General features: G+C 44.6%; 1 protein-coding gene across 1 annotated transcript in view; it reads left to right on the forward strand.

Moving 5' to 3' along the window:
- FAM193B (family with sequence similarity 193 member B) overlaps positions 1–16,557 on the forward strand; it is a 734,659-nt gene that overhangs the window by 580,768 nt on the left and 137,334 nt on the right. The window contains exon 9 of the mRNA XM_069651510.1: positions 15,258–15,333. Within this exon, the coding sequence (XP_069507611.1) occupies positions 15,258–15,333 (76 nt within the window). The remainder of the gene's footprint in view (positions 1–15,257; positions 15,334–16,557) is intronic.

The raw sequence follows: 16,557 nt of genomic DNA on the forward strand, positions 1-16,557 counted from the left end.
GGTGTTGGAAGTGGAATCAACAAACCTGCCGCCTTCTGATGATCAGACTTAAAACGAATACAAACATCACATGTTCTCACATACTTTTCAGAGTCTTCTCGCATTTCTTCCCACCAAAACTCTTTGTAGTAAATCAAATGTTTTCTTGATTCCAGGATGCCCAGCCAAAGGTGAATCATGACAATCTTTCAATGCTTTAATACTCAAATCCTCAGATGGAAAGTATAACTGTGTTCCTACAAAAGGTAATCCTTTAATTTGACGTTCCGGACCTTCCGATACCCGATCCAAAAGTTTTTTATCTGTCCAAAACCGTAAAATAGATTCACGAAAATCCTGAACCTTTTCAGATCCTGCAATAACAAAATTCTTCTCAGAAAGCAAAGACATTGGCGCACAAGAATCATTCTTCAAACTTCCAGGATTACAATCGGACAAAGCATCTGCTTTCCCATTTTGACATCCAGGCTTATATAAGATGACGAAATCATATTCCGCAAAAAACAATGACCAACGCAATTGTCTCGGCGTTGAAGTTCTTGCAGAACGAAGAAAGGTCAGATTCCTGTGATCCGTCAACACAGTGACTCGATGTCTGGCACCCAAAAGATAATTTCTCCACTCAATAAATGCTGCCTTGATCGCCAACAACTCCCGATCAAAAATTGTATAATTTCTTTCAGCAGGAGAAAAGCATTTAGAAAAGAATGCTACAGGATTAAGTTGTCCAGAGACCCAATGACGTTGTGAAAGAACAGTTCCCAGCGTACAGTCAGAAGCATCTGCTTCTAGAAAAAACGGTTGCTCCACATCAGGATGTAACAGGATTGGTCCCAAAATAAATTTAGCTTAGCCATTCAAATTTTACTCCTTTTTTTAACAACTTTGTTATGGGAGATACGATTTGCGAAACTTTTTGTATGAATCTACGATAAAAATTTGCAAATCCAATAAAGCTTTGTAAATCTTTCACTGTAGTTGGCTGAGGCCAATCTAACAGCTTTTACCTTGGTAAAGTCCATTTCCAACCCTTCTGGAGATGGAACAAATCCTAAAAATTCCACTCTTTCAGTGTGAAATTCACTTTTCTCTAACTTCGCAAACAAATGATTTTCCCTTAACTTCACCAACACTTTTCGAACATGTTCTTTGTGTTCCTTTAACTCCTTAGAAAATATCAAGATATCATCTATGTAGACTACAACAAATACATCTAAAAATTCTAGAAGAACTTGATTGATAAAGAATTGAAATGCAGCAGGAGCATTACACAGACCAAATGGCATGACCTGATACTCGAACAGCCCATATCTGGTTCGGAATGCTGTCTTCCATTCATCCCCTTCTCCAATTCGTACTAAATGATATGCCCCTCTCAAATCTAACTTAGTGAAAATTCTTGCTCCTTGAATTCTGTCCAACATCACGGAAATCAATGGTAAAGGGTATCTATTCTTAATGGTATTCTTATTTAATGCCCTATACTATAATCAATGCATGTTCTCAAGTTATCTTTTTTAGGCACAAAAAATAATGGTTAGGCTGCGGGAGACTGTGAATGTCTAATAAATCCTTTGGCTAAATTCTCATCTAAATACTCTTTTAAATACTCGTTTTCCTTTTCAGTCAATGAATTGGCGCACCATCTTCTAGATCTATTTTACAGTCAAATGAACGATTTGGTGGCAACTCCCTAGCAACTTCATCAAACACATCCTTGAATTCTTGATAACAATCAGGTAAAACACCAGACACAGCTCCTATAAAATGTTCCTTAACTACACCCGCAGCTAAACACACTCCTTGAATTTCTGATGTTTCTTCTTGAACCAGATCCTGAAATGCCAAGAAACATTGTTCTCTACAAAATTCAGACTTAAATTCAACTGTCCTTCTTCCCCAATCAATAGTGGGATTGTGTAATGTTAACCAGGGCATACCTAAAATGATTTCTAGTTGTGGTGCATCAATTAATTCAAACACTATCTCCTCATAATGTTCCTCACCAATTTTCATTCTTAAAATACTTGTCATTTGTGTAATTAATACAGATGTCAATTGAGTTGCATCCATCGCCCTCACATGTTCAGGAACCCCCTTAATAACAGGCACTCCCAATCTATGTGCTAAAGCCAAATCCGTGAAATTTCCAGTAGCTCCAGAATCAATCATACACGGACCTCCACACCTCAGCTTACCTTCCCAAAATAAGGATACATTAAGAGTGATATGTGGTACTGCTGTTTGAATGGTATTTGCCACAACTTGTCCTTTTCCAGGGATGGAAGGAAATCTTTTAGGAGCATGTGGACATGTTCCTACAAAATGTGTTCCATCCCCACAATACAAGCATAATTTTTCTCTACGCCTTCTCTCCTTCTCTTCTTTAGTTAAAGGACCTCTGTTCAGACTTTCCATAACCTGTCCTTTATTTTCTTTCCCAGACAACTGTTCTATCTTGGGACGCTCATTTCTACTCCAAACTCTACTCTCAGAAAAATGTCTCCTTTTTTCTGACCTTCTGTCCAACAACCTAGAGTCTAATTGTATCACTAAAGAAATTAAATCTTCACAAACTTTAGGTCTCTCTACTATTGTGGCCAACGCATCTTTTAATTCCTCCCGTAATCCTCTATTAAAAAATTGAAGCTCTCTTCTCTTCAGGCCATTCACTCTCTTGCAAAAGTGATCTAAATTGGCTTATATAAGACACCAATTCTGTTACCCTGCCGCAACTCCAGTAACTCACTATCAACACATACAGATGAAGTTCTTCTATCAAACATTTTACTGAATTCTTTTTTAAACTTTTTCCAGTCACCAAGTTCTCCTGCACCTCTTTGAACTAAAGGTACTGACCAAGCGGAAGCCTCCCCAGTTAAATAAGAAATTAAAAATGCCACTTTAGCTGTTTCTGTAGAAAAGGCTTCTGGTCTACACAAAAAATGTAACTCGCATTGCATCAGAAATGATTTAAACTTCCTATGATCTCCACCAAATCGTTCGTGGGGCGCTAAAGGAGTTGAAACCAAAGCTATTCATGGAGTTAAATGTATATTCTTTCTCTCTTCCAACTCAACTGTGTGCCGCTTTTTTTCACCTAACTCTAGATACAAGACAGGAGGTTCTTGATCTTCAACTTTACTACCCTTGGAAGTTCCTGGGGTTTCTGATCTATGTACAAAACTACTTAATTACTCCATTTTAACTCCCAAAGTTACGGTCTCACTCTTAGCTAACCTTAAATCTTCTTTAATTTCCATTAACATCTTTCCTAATGCTCCCAAACTAAACTCTGACTCTGGGTCCATCATCACTCAGGCAGGATTTAAATATGTGGGCCTTTCATTCTGTCAGGTCCAGTCTTGAATCTTCCTGCAGGAGTGATGCTGGCCCACCAGACCCCCTAAGTCTGCCTGCCTAAAAGTCCTTCAACAGATTAAACTACCAAGCTGGCAAACCCAAGGGGAAAGGGGAATGGAGGAGAAAATAACAAAAGACAGATCTTCACTGGCTGGCAATGATGTTCTCTGGAGCTGGATTATACGCCTCAGTGTCTGTGAAATCTAGGAGACAAATATATATATCATTCCACTCTTTTTTACTAAATTACTACCACTCTCCTAATTGTAGCTGTAGCCTATGCTCTGATGCTGATAGGCTTATTTAGTTTGTAGTTGAAGTATTGAATTTCTGTAATCATTGTTTTCTTTCTTCTTCTTTTACTGTGGTAATATAATATTTAGGAAATGTCTTGGTTTTTTATTTTTGCAGACTAAATATGAATTCTTGAAAATCTAACTCAGTTTAGTCTCTTGGGTCTTTCAAGAGTTTCACCTTCTTATTCACAAAAATATATATTACATATACATTTGCTTCTTACAAATACTCTTCCTGGTATAATTGTTTTAAAAGAAAGTCTGTTGCTTTAAATCGAGTTTGCACAACTTGCGCTATCATCCAATGCTTTTATATGTTAAACTCCTCAAAAAGATCAACTCTGATGCAACGAGTTCCGCGTGATGTTTTCTTCCTGTAAATACGTCGGACGTAACGACACTTCACGTACACCATTGTCGTGTAAACGATTGCTTCCTAAAAAGACGTTCCGACGCTTGACGTACGTAATTGTCCTGCAAACGATCGCTTCCTGAAAAGACGTCACGACGCTTGCACACGCGCACGTTCTTAGGGTTCCTTTTTCTAACTTCCTAGACGCGCGTATTTATTTTTAAAACAAACACGCAAGTCTCTATTGAAGGTTAACGCGCGTCTTGTTAGTATTACATGCGCAATAATTTACTGATTCAAAAATTGCGCGCGACGAGAAGTTCAAAATTAACACAGAACCTTTTTTCTTCAACCAAAAAATATTAACATTAGATTTCACTCAATTTTTTCTTAGGTTAAATTCAAACTGATATCCTTGACTTTTAAACTTTGAAGATTTAAATAAACTTGGCTTGTTTCATCTGTACGTATCTTCACAGCTTTCTGGATAACTTCACCTCAAATTCAAACCCATGGAAATTTTGAAATCATCTTGGATTACTAGAATTAAGTATACTAATAATTCACTAGAGCTAAAGAAACTGCAACCTGCCTCTAAGGCAACTAAAATGAAAGGCAGTTTAGAACTCTGATGAACATTCCAAACTACCTCATTATCTATTCCCTCCAATCACTGCTGTAGAAAGGACACTCCCTCTTGCTTTGGGGAAACAAATGATTCCTGTAAGTGTCATTAAGGAATATTTCAGTTAAAATTCTCAACTCTCACCAAACATAACCCAAACATCACTCTGTAAATATTAATCTACAAATACTGTGTTTACTAGTAAATGGGAGTTCTGGAAAGTAATTACAATATAAATTCGAAATTTAGTGTTCACTAAAGGTGTATGCCGAGGAAGGCTTAGAAACCCACCTTGGAATCCTAACACTTTTCCTTTTAAAATTATGTACCCTTGAAACTCTTGACATGTACCATGGAATCCTGACCGAGCGGGCTGGACCTTTCAGGTCCTGGTACCAGTGCAGGTACCAAGGCTGGGACAACTGCCGGCCGTCAGGCCGACGGTTTGCCAGATCCTACCGTACACTGCGCTGAGGGGCCGCAAGGATCTACTACCGGGTCTAACCGTGGGGCTATGTCCTAGTACCGGACAGATGTCCGAGCGGGTGCCTGTACGCACCTCGCAAAGGCGACTCCTTTCCCAGGAAGCACTGGAGTGGGAGGGACCTTGCAGGTACCAAGGCTGCTCCAGCTACCGGCCGTCAGGCCGAGGGGTTGCCAGATCCTACCGAACACTGCGCTGAGGGGCCGCAAGGTTCTATTATCGGGGCTATGCCCTAGTACCGGACAGATGTCTGAGGAGGTGCCTGTACCCACCACGTACCCTGCAAAAGCGACTCCTTCTCCAGGAAGTGAAGGAGCGGGAGGGACCTTTCAGGTCTTGATACCAGGGCATGTACTAATGCTGCTTCCTACCTGCCGTCAGGCCGATGGGTCACAAGATCCTACCAGGGGCCTGACTGCGCTGAGGAGCCGCAAGGTTCAATTACTGGGTCCACACCCGAGGGGCTATGCCCTTGTACCAAACAGAGAAGTCTGTGGAGGCGCCTGTATGCACCACGCACCCCACAGTTATCTTTGTCCAGGAGGCACAAGCGCTCGAGGGACCTTGCAGGTTCTTGTGCCAGTGCAGGTACCAAGGCTGCTACTACAGCTACCGGCCACCAGGCCGAGGGGGTCACCAGATCCTACCGGTGACTGAGAGGAGGGGCTGCAAGTTTCTATTACCGGGGTTAGGCCCAAAGGGCTACGCCCTAGTACCAGAGTTCTGAGGGGGCACCTGTACGCAGCACAACCAGCGGCATCGCCGAGGGCGATCCGCCTACCAAACCCCCTCCTGAGGTACAGGGTAGGCCTCAACCTCCACCGCCACGAGTCTTGGAAGAGACGGGGCCTAAAGAGGCAAGTATCGCGACACAGGCACACGGCATGCAGCCTGACAAAATGGATGCTGGGCCAGATAAAATGGCAGCTCGTCTGACACATCCCCCTTCGGGGAACAGTTAGGGGAACGAGTTTCCAGGTGGGACTGATCGTCACCAAGTACGTGGCCCACAGCATACCCTTCATCGTCGCAGGGCCGATACACCCTGCAGACAGTAAGGTAGAGTTGGTTCATGCTGCAGCATGCCTGCGCCTCCAAGTGCTCCACCGGCCTGTGAAGACTGGTTTTCTTGAAAAGCCATGACCCTCAGGGACATACTCCCTCCGGTTCTGTCACTAGCATCCACTGCCACTCCGCCCTTGGTTCCAGCGCCTCCCGCTCCTGTGCAGCCCCAGCTGCCCAAGCCAGTACCCACAACACTGGCTCCCACGCTGCCAACGGTCGTGGTAGCCCCACAACCTCCTTCCCAGCAGCTGGCTCGGGTCATCAGGTCACAGCTTCAACCCCATTCGGCACAGCCTACCAACAGAAGCCTCAATGCCAGGTTTAGACGGCTGAAGGGGACCCCTCCTGCAGTTGGCACTCACAGCCACACTCCTCAGCCACTTCCAGTGCAACGCCTAATACGCTTCAAGGTAGGCCTGGCGGAGGCCAAATATGGTTGCGCAAGACATAATGGAGTCCGCCGTGATGCACATAGACTTCTCAGGCGGTGCCATTTGCACCGCTGCTGGCAGGAGAAGGGACAACCCGGAGACCCAGGAACATGCGTTGCACTGGACCTTCCCTTTGGGGAACGGGGCGACCTGTTCTGTTCTACGACGGTTTAGGAGCTTAAGAGGAGGAACAGTCCCCAGACTGCTGAATCCTTATCCTTCTTTGCTAAGGCAATCCCTAAAGCATATAGCCAGAGGCACGCCCATGCTGGCGCACAGGGTTCGCGGACCCTTTGACCCTCCCTGCTGTGTCCTAGAGCTACCGCCTACCGAGCCTTCATTCACTTCTCTCCTCCGCTCCCACAGATTGGGACATTAACTCTGTGGGTGGAAATTGCCTTGCACGTAGAGAGGCAGCAGTGGAAGAATTCTCAACCTCCGAGCAGGGTCTGGGCTCCTATTCACGGTTTTTCGCCAGACAGTGGTTACCCCAGCCTATATTGCAGAGATATTGTGCACGGGAGACTGCATGTGCTCGTTGCATCTGAAGAAAGCTGACCTTCACTTACATATCTGCAGCTCCATCGGTCCTTTCCTAGGGTCAGCATCATGGGCTTCCATTTCCTATGCAAGTTTTTACCCTTTGGCCTTACTCCGGCCCCCAGGATCTGTACAGGATGGATGAACGCATGGTAGCCCTACTTGGGGCCCAGAGTCACCACACCTATCCATACCTAGACTGACTCATCAGGGAAAGGTCTCCAGAGGCAGTCCTCCACACCGCCTGCGCCCTTATGCTTCCACTACATGAGTTGGCATTTTTCATCAATCTCAAGAAGTCAACAGTTGAACCCAGGCAGACTCTAACGTACCTGGGCCTCATCGGGGATACAAGCTCCAGGAAAATGTTCCCCTCACATGGGGCATTTTCTCAGAACAGTGACTCAGCATGGTGGTGCTGATGCCTAAATTGCAGTTACACTGCGCAGCCGTCAGGAGAGGGGTTCCTGGGCAGAGCCGGGCAGCATTCTACTGCTCTACATCTCAACCTATTGTGGTGGAGCACGGACATCAACTTACGGATAGGCAGGCCCTTTCGTCAGCCAGCTCGCATGGTTACCATCCCCACGCAGGATGGGAAGCTACCTAGGACAGCCAGTGTCCACGGAGAGGGTTTTGTCGAGAGGCGGCCCTCATGAACTGGCTCAAGTTGATGGCCATCAGGCTCGCCCTAAAAGCCTATCTGGCGGCAATCCGAGCCTACCGGAACTCAGGGGAGGATGTTATTTCTCATCTGCCAATCCGGTGGTTAAAAAGACATTTGACAGGTCTCACCAGGCTTTACCTGCCCATCAAGAAGCCACACGTAGTGTGGGATCTCAACATAGTGTTGGACACCTTGCCGCATGAACCTTTTGGGCTAATGGCATCCGCGGACATCAGGCTAGTCACCATTAAGACAGCCCTTGTGATGGGTCTTATGCCTGCACGCTGTGTCAGCGAAATCTAAGCTCTGATGTCACCCGAGCCATGCACTATCTTTCACAGGGACAGGGTGGTCCTTGGAACGCATCCCGCGTACTTAGATGAGATAGTCTCTGCGTTTTGTCTAAATGAGATGGTACTCCCTACTTTCTTTGCTGAGCCCAAGGACCATGCTCAGAGGGTTCTGCACTGTCTCATGCTAGACGAGCCCCAAAGTTCTATCTGAACAGGACCAAGAGTATCCGCAAGTCTGAGGCTCTATTGCCCTGGATATCGGGCTTCCAAGGCCCCCATAGCAAGGTTGATGGTGGCCTTCTTAAGGAGGCCTAGGCTGGGCAACACAAACCACTTCCGGCAAACATGCATGGCCACCCATTCAGAGCCAAGGCCACGGCAGTCGTTTGCCAGAGACATGTACCGTGCCAGGTCATCAGCAGGGCGGCCTCTTATGCCACTCCCTTGGCTTTTTGCAAGCACTACTGTTGGGATTCCAGCTCCAGGTCAGACGTGGCATTCTGGCAGGCAGTATTAAGGAACTTGTTTTCTTAAGGAGAGGCACCTGTACACCCTGGGGCTACATTCAGTTGTAATCACCCATGCAGTATGGACGAATGGGGGTGGGACGTAAGAGTAATTACAAGTTACTCACTGTAGTGACTAAAATACTTAGTCCATAGTCCCCTTTCCTCCATATGTCCCACCATCCCCCCCAAATAAAACCGGTGTCACTCAGGCAATTGTAATATTGTCGACGCCTCAATGGGGACTGAGGAGTGGTGCTGGTGGGTGGAGTCAGGGGGGGGGCATGCTCCCAGGGCTGTGCCCCCCTCGAAATTTTAAGGGGAAGGTTTTTTCTGGTCCAAGGTTCCGTCTCCCGTCCCTAGTGAGGGATCCCTATGCAGTATGGAGGAAAGAGGACTATGGAAAAAGAGTACGGTAGTCACTATGGTGAGTAACGTGTAATTTCTGCATCAGTGCTGTTTGCGAAGCGCTGAAACCGCAAAATGCAGTTGAAACGAAGAATAACCGTAGCTGCCGACGACCTCCCTGAGTACCACCGCAGGAGCCCTCCAGACAGACATCCTCCTGTCCCCATGACTGAGGGTCAGGAACCAGGATCTGCTTGGCTGTAGCAAGTCTGAATCCTGATGGACCCTTTTCTAACCAAAGGTACTTTTTCTGGTGTGGGGTTACTTACCTTCTTGCCTTAAGTCGTGCTGTCTCACTTGAGACTTGCACCTGATCACTTTCAGAGTTGATTTCAACTCCCTTTGCACAGGCTTAACAGCTTGTATTCCTACAAGTGAGATTTCTAAACACTCTAACTTTGCAAGACTTTTATCCCAGAAGAGCATCAGAACTATAGACTGTTTCCAAATGACTTTGGCTGTCCTGGCTCCCAAAGGCACTCTTCTAAATCCATTGACTTTGGTATTGCTTATCCCCTGTTAGGCAGAGTTTGTATGCAGTACCCTTTGGGATGACTACACACAACTATGACTACAGGTGTAAGCAAAACAAGCCTTTGTTTTAAGTCTGTACTACACCGTTTTTGGTAGCAGAGCTGAGCAGCCAGGCTCATCTCAAGAGGGAATGTGAGCATTAATGGTGTTACACAGAGGTCGACAATCACAGGTGTTCAAATAAACTTGCACTCCAGGTTTCTTGGTTAAACACTTATTAATGTATTCAGTCAGTTATAAAACATTCATTAGAAGGAGGCAGTTAAATATCACACACAAATATACTTCAGTACTATACTCATTAAGTTTCTGAGGCATTCAGACTGCTTTGAAGGAGGAGCAAAATGGCTTTCAGAATACTCTGAAGGAGGAGCAAAAAGGAATAGGTTCAGAACATGAAAGGATTACAATTTCCTGGACAGTGCAGATACTTGGAGTTCACCAGAAGTCAATTCAATAGGCTAGGCCAAAGTCTTGGATAGGTAAAAACAGTTCTGGTAAATAAAAAGTAAAGTCTCTGTAGCAGTTCTCAGAAGTAGTTTGTAAAAATAATTATATGTTGGGTCACAAGCTGATTAGGCCTGCTAGTTACAAAAGTTTCAAGCACTTTAACTCCTAGAGGCAAGTACTGTCTTGTTTCACAGTACCTTACAAATGAAGAAAAAGATGCAGCTGAAGTCTTCTGTTCCTGGCAGTTCATGCAGATCTGTTATTTTGCCTCAGTCGTGGGGACAAGAGGGAGGACGTCAGCGGACTCCTGCACTGGGACTGGTCAAAAGGCTGGCAAATCTATTCCGGTAGCTGTAGTCCAGCACACAAACTGGTGTCCCTCTCTCTCTGGTTATTCGGTTTCCTGCAGCACTCTGAGGAAAATACAACCGGCTCTGAGAATGGTATCCAGGTGGCTTATTGTCGGATTGATTTGTCCCACCAACTCAAAGGTGAAGTCGTCCTTGCAGGGCTTCTCTGTTGAGATTAACATAGCGATTCGGACCTGCAGCAGGGCTTCACCGGGCAAACCAATGGTCCAGGAGTTGCAGCAGCCATCCTCTTCAAGCTTGTCTTCGGTACTTTCGCTCCAGTGGTCGACTCTGCCTTCCAAGCCAAGAGACTCCCCTTTTATCCAGTTTCCTCCCAGTCATTCCAGCCTAGCTGCCACTCACCCAGCAGGGTGGCTGTCCTTGCCGGGTAGTCAGCCAGCCAATCGCGCCAGAGTGCATTTGGGTCTCCTAGGAGACTAAGCACAGGGAGTTTCGGGCACCTCCCTCACTTCCTGCCCACCCCAGACACTCGGGCGCCAGGGGCGGTCTTCAGTCGAGAAGCCCGCCAGAGGCGTCGGACAAAGGGACCAAACCTGGCTTGGCGCGCAGAGCAAAACTCTAGAAGGACCTTTCCACAAAGAAATGGCTAAAAAAGACCGGGACCTGTTTAAACAAAGGGGTCTCAGACGCCATCTTGAAAGACATGGCTCCCGCGATTTAACACTACTGGTGTACATGGTAGTTTGTTGTAAAACCACTGCCACTAGCCATTTCGAGAGGAAAGGGTAGCATTTGACTGCTGCATGAGTTTCTAGACACAGATACTAGGTAACCCCTCCAGCACTCTATTGTAAGATAGGGTGTGCTGGGTCTAGGAATTTAAAGTGACTAGTAAAGTCAATTTCAAACAGTAGTTTATCCCAGAGAAGGTATTTAAACCTTGGGAAAGCCTGGAAAGGTTTCCTTCTGCCACTGCACTGAGGGTGCTGTGAGACACACATGAAAAGATGCCTATGGAGTTGTTCAGGCTCCATAATTCAAAAAGAAACAAACACAGAAAACACATTGATTTGAAAAGTTCAAAGTCACAAAGTTTAGCAAATGAGCTGGAGGGCTCTAAGTTGGGAGGAATTGGCACATTTTGAGAATTCTCCATAACATCCCCCCCATAGGGTTGTGGCTTGTTAAACACTGCTACTGCTGGGAAATGCTTATCTAGACTTCATTGGAGGATTCAGTTGTCCTCACATTTTCTGAAAAACAGTTTTAACCTTTTTACTTCCCTTAACCTTTCCTTCTGCAACTCAGAAATTACAAAGTACATTAGTGTGATATATAAATGCAAATGTATCCATGTCATTGAAGTCACCTCTGGGTGTAGGAGAATGTATTAAGCACATCCAAAGGTTTACTGGCTTTGATTCTGAAAAGTAATTTTCAATTGTTATTCGTATTGTTACAATCATTTGCCTTTCTAAAGAATGCCTATTTAAAACTGATGATAAATGACTATTAACTGAAAACGTGTAAGTGTTACTTGGCTACTTGTATTTACGAATTTCATTTGTACCGCTCATATTTACCAATCTTAACATATAGGCCTGGCTGCTCACACTACCAACTTGTGTAGTACAGACATATACCAAAAGGTGGGTTACCTTATAGCACGCAGACAAGTCTTGTGTAGTCTCATTGTGACTGCACCAATTCTTACCCAACAGTGCCGATTTGAAAGTACTGAAGTTTACCTAGGTGTGGTGATTTAATGTGCTAAGTATTTGACAGGGACTCTTGTGTAAATATAATATATATTTTAATTTACATTTAAGTGTTTTTGATGTACTGCATTTGCTGGGTTCAGTGTACTTGTCTATAGCTCACATCTTTCTCTTAAGGTAAGCCTGACTGCTTTGCCACTCTACCAAGGCCCTGAGTTAGTACAGACTGATACTAAGAGTTGGGGGATCTACAAACCACTGCAATAGTTTACTAATGTTTGCCTATCAGTTGGTTTTTAGGAAAACTCCCAAAACACCATATATAGCTGCACTTACACAATGACCTTCACTTCAACATTCTTTCCTATGTGAGGACCAGCTAGCCCTTTACGCCAGCCTGTTTCTTCTGTCTGTCTGCTTAATGTAATAGTGTGTTAAGATTTTAAAGAGGGTGGTCCACTGTAATCCGGACTGCCTTCTGCCCTATACTTTCTGTAGAGAGGCAGTGACTTTGCCAACTGGTTCAACATTGAGAGTTGCATAGATCCACCCAGTTGTGAAGAGGCAGTGATGGAAATTGACCCTTCCCATTCCCCACTTTCACTGTATAAAAGGATAGGTAAGCTCCCAGTTCTCTTCCTGACTGGCGGAAGGTCCATCCACCTGCATAAGTCACAAGCGGCATCCTGGCTAGAGTAGCAAGTGCCTGTAAAAGGTAACACCTCTGTAATGACACCACCATCGAAGTCCTCATCCTAGCGGGTTGAAACCATGCTTGTGCTTCTTGAACCTCCAACTCTGGAGAACCAGAATTCTGCATTCAATCCACACTAGCATAAAAAAGGCAGTCTGTGCACGCTCACAGCAGAACAGCCTTCAAATACAGGAGCGCCCCATCTGCCAAAAGGTTATTGACCCTGTTTTCTGTGTGGGATAGTTATTTGCTGTTTGATTGCTTCAAAGATTCAATGCATATTTCCTGAACTGTTCTCCTTGGGTTTTTGCTGCATGCTTTTTACAGGATTACAACCTTTACATTTTTGAAAGAATCATTAAATGTTATGTCATTAGATCAAACATTGAATTTATCCTATTGTATTTATTATACTGTTTCTTTGCACCGCTATCTACATAATTTCATCTGATCAAATCATAAATATTTTGGGTATGTGAGTTGACAAAGGGGGTGGGGCGCTTTGAGTGCCAACAACTGACTCATTTGACTATGACGATGGTCTCCAACCAAGTGAAGTAAAGGTAACTGTTAGGCAAGATTGTGTGCAGTACCCTTTGGGTGCACTACAATAACCTTGACCTCCTGGTAATGGGGACCCAACCTTTGGTATAAGTCTGAACTACACAGGTTGGTAGTGTGGCTGACCAGCCAGGCTCATCTTAAGAGGGGTCGATGTGGGCAGTAATGTTGTGACAGAGTTTCACAGTACAGTTAGTCAAACACTTACACTCAAGGTTTCTTGGTAAAACAATTTATTTCAGAAGGGAGCAATAGATATAACACTTATAGTACACTTGAAAACACACTCTGTTTCTCTAAATCAGATGATACCCATTGGGGATGGCACACAGACAATTCCTACATCCTCTGGTGACTTAAGTAGCTAGGACACTGTGGACATTGATTCATCACTGGTACATTTAGAGCAATAATGAGTTTGGTGCAAAAGATAGAATAGAGGAATAAAACAAAGGTTAACAAATAATTCATAAACGGCAAGTACTTTTGATACCTTCCAATGCAGAGTAAATGAACCCTTTCCTGGGGGAAAGGCCAAAGCGCAAAGTCTGAGGTAAAAAGGAGTCTCTCAGGGAGCCTTGACAGCCAATGTTTATTGCACAATGTCTGGGGGATCAGAAGATCTTCTTTGCAGGTAGGTAAAAAGTCTTGCAAAATGTTTGTAGAAAATAGAACACTTGAAGGGCCACCAGCTGGGGGGCTTGTGAGGGGCAAAGCTTTAGCAACTCTGCAAGGTAACCAAGACGGGTCTCAACAGTACCTCTAGTTAGAAGAAATGGTTCCAGCTGGCTTCTGTTCCTGTACAGCTCTGCAAATCCTGTTGTTCCTGAGCCTCAGTTGTGGCAACAAGAGGGAGGATGTCTGGGAACTCCTGCTCTGGAATGGGAAGGTCAGCAGCAGCAATGGGCAAACTTCAATTCAGCGGTCCATCAGTGTTTCAACTCCTCGTGTCTGACGGCAAATAGCAACACTGCGGTTCTCGGATACCACTTCATTCTTTCCTTGTTTCTGGGGTCCAGTACTCTGTTGAGGTGGCTCAGGCTTGGTCCGTCCTGCATCATGGAAGTCAAGAGGCTCTTCCTAGCGCTCATGTCGGACTTAAAAGCAACGCACACAATCTTGTGTTCCTCTCCCTGGCACTTCGATTCCAGCAGCAGTTGAAATACAGCCAGCTCCGAGAGGATGTCCAGGTGGGCTACACAATGGTAGTGAAAAAGTAAACAACTGCCGCCAGCCATTAATTGTAGAAAGGGTAACACAAAAATGTTACATGAGAAACTAGACAAAGGGGATACTAAGTAACCCCTCCAGCACCCTCGGGTAGTGTATGCTGGGTCTAGAAAGCTACAAAATGTAAGTAAAGTCCATTTCACTTTACTGCTCTTGGAAACAGTAGTTTCACCAAGAGAAGGTATTTAAACCTTTGGGAAATCTAAGACTTCCCTGTGTCACTGCATTGAAGGTACTGTGACACAATGTAAAGATGCCGCCTATGGAGTTAGTCAGACTCCAAAGTTAAAAAGAAACAGTCTAAATCACAATAAAAATACATGAGATAAAGTCCTAAAGTCCAGCGAAAGAGCCGACGGTCTCTAAGGTAGAATGGAATTAACACATTTCAAAGAATTCTCCCTAACAGTAACCAGAAGGGAATCTGAATTTTAGCCATAGCTGAAGAGATTTCAACTGCTTTAGGAATTGGAGCCAAGCTTCTGACTAATGCCAATGTAGAGGTTATGATATGGAAGCGCTCGTCCTCGATACCTTTTTTCTACTGCTACCACGTATTATCCCTAATGTTTGGCAAAACGTTCACTTTGAAAATGTGTAGGTTGTAACCTTGAAGGTGCAATTCACTGCTGGGTACCTGTCCTCTAGTGAAGGTGCAGAAGATGCTTGTTCAATCAGATTTCAATGTTGTCTTTCTAATGCTGTCTTGCATTGTTTCCTGCTGCACAGATGACGTGTTCCTTCCCAAGGATGTTAATGGTCTCGAGATGGATGAGACGGACCGAGAGGTGGAGTATTTCAAGAGGTGAGTGGCGTACACCTCTCCCCTACTGAGTCTGTTCCTTTGAGTGTTGAAGTAGACCAACAAGGCCTGATCTCCTCCTACCTTGTGTGTGTGTGTGTGTATATATTAACACCTTCGAGGGACAAAATGCATTTTCGTATTGGAGTTTTTCTCAGCCTGCCCTTGTTTAATTCAACTGTTTAACCCTCAATGATTTCCCTTTATGGGCATACTATGTAAACTAAATAAATCTACTGACACATGGTCGGTAGATGTACAGATGGGTGGTGCCAACAAACAAAAGCAAAGATATGCTTATGATGGTGGGAGACCATGCTTCATCAGCAATGGAGCTGCTTGCACACTACCAAGGGGAAGGGCAGGGAACAGTCATTGACAGGCCTCTTGCGACTGATCAGCATAATTCAAATTGCCTGAATGAATTCATTGAATTTTGTAGACCGTACACTCCCAGGTGCATTTACCATCCATGCCATTGCTGCACCATTTTCTGCTGGTGTGCTATTTGAATGTGTTGGTGATGAATAGAGTGGCTGATACTTTTCACTTACATTCCACTCCATTAGAAGTGCATGCACACTAGTAATTGATGGCAATCTTTGCAGCCTTCCATGCAGCATACTATAGGATCACCTGCAAATTATACGAGAGTTCCTTTTTTAAAACAAATGATGCACGTAAACAATGAAGAAAGAAATTAATGTCACACTGTGGCCTGTGCAGTATTTGCTATATTAAAGTATTATATAGAGTATAGGGTGGCCTTAATAAAGCCAAATCAACTAATTCATGCTAGCTTTGCTAAATCTGTGCAAATTTAGTGTAGCCCACAGCTATATTTTGACATTGATCATAATGTGATGGCCTATTGGGACTTACATTTTTCTAGAATTTGTTAATCTAAAAAAAAAATGTGGCAACATATTTTCTAGCGCCCCACCCAAAGTTGATGCCTATTGTGGAGGTTAATACTCTGCGTCCTGTCCCCGCCATACTTGAGGGATGTTTGCCTCAACAGGGATGAGACCAGTGATTTTTGCATGGCAAAAAGCTCAAGTGGAGAGGGCAAATGCACGATGCCCCCCACCCAGCAAACCCCAGCTTCATCTGTCAGTCCTTTTCTTCATGTAGACTGGACTCTCTTGCTTATCACGCAAACCTTGCTCACCTACCTTTATTTTTCTTGTTGTGGCACTCCTGTTTCTGCAGAGGAGCCCTCCATTT

Source organism: Ambystoma mexicanum, chromosome 3p, assembly GCF_040938575.1.
Source record: "Ambystoma mexicanum isolate Mex_15411 chromosome 3p, UKY_AmexF1_1, whole genome shotgun sequence".
NCBI lineage: Eukaryota > Metazoa > Chordata > Amphibia > Caudata > Ambystomatidae > Ambystoma > Ambystoma mexicanum.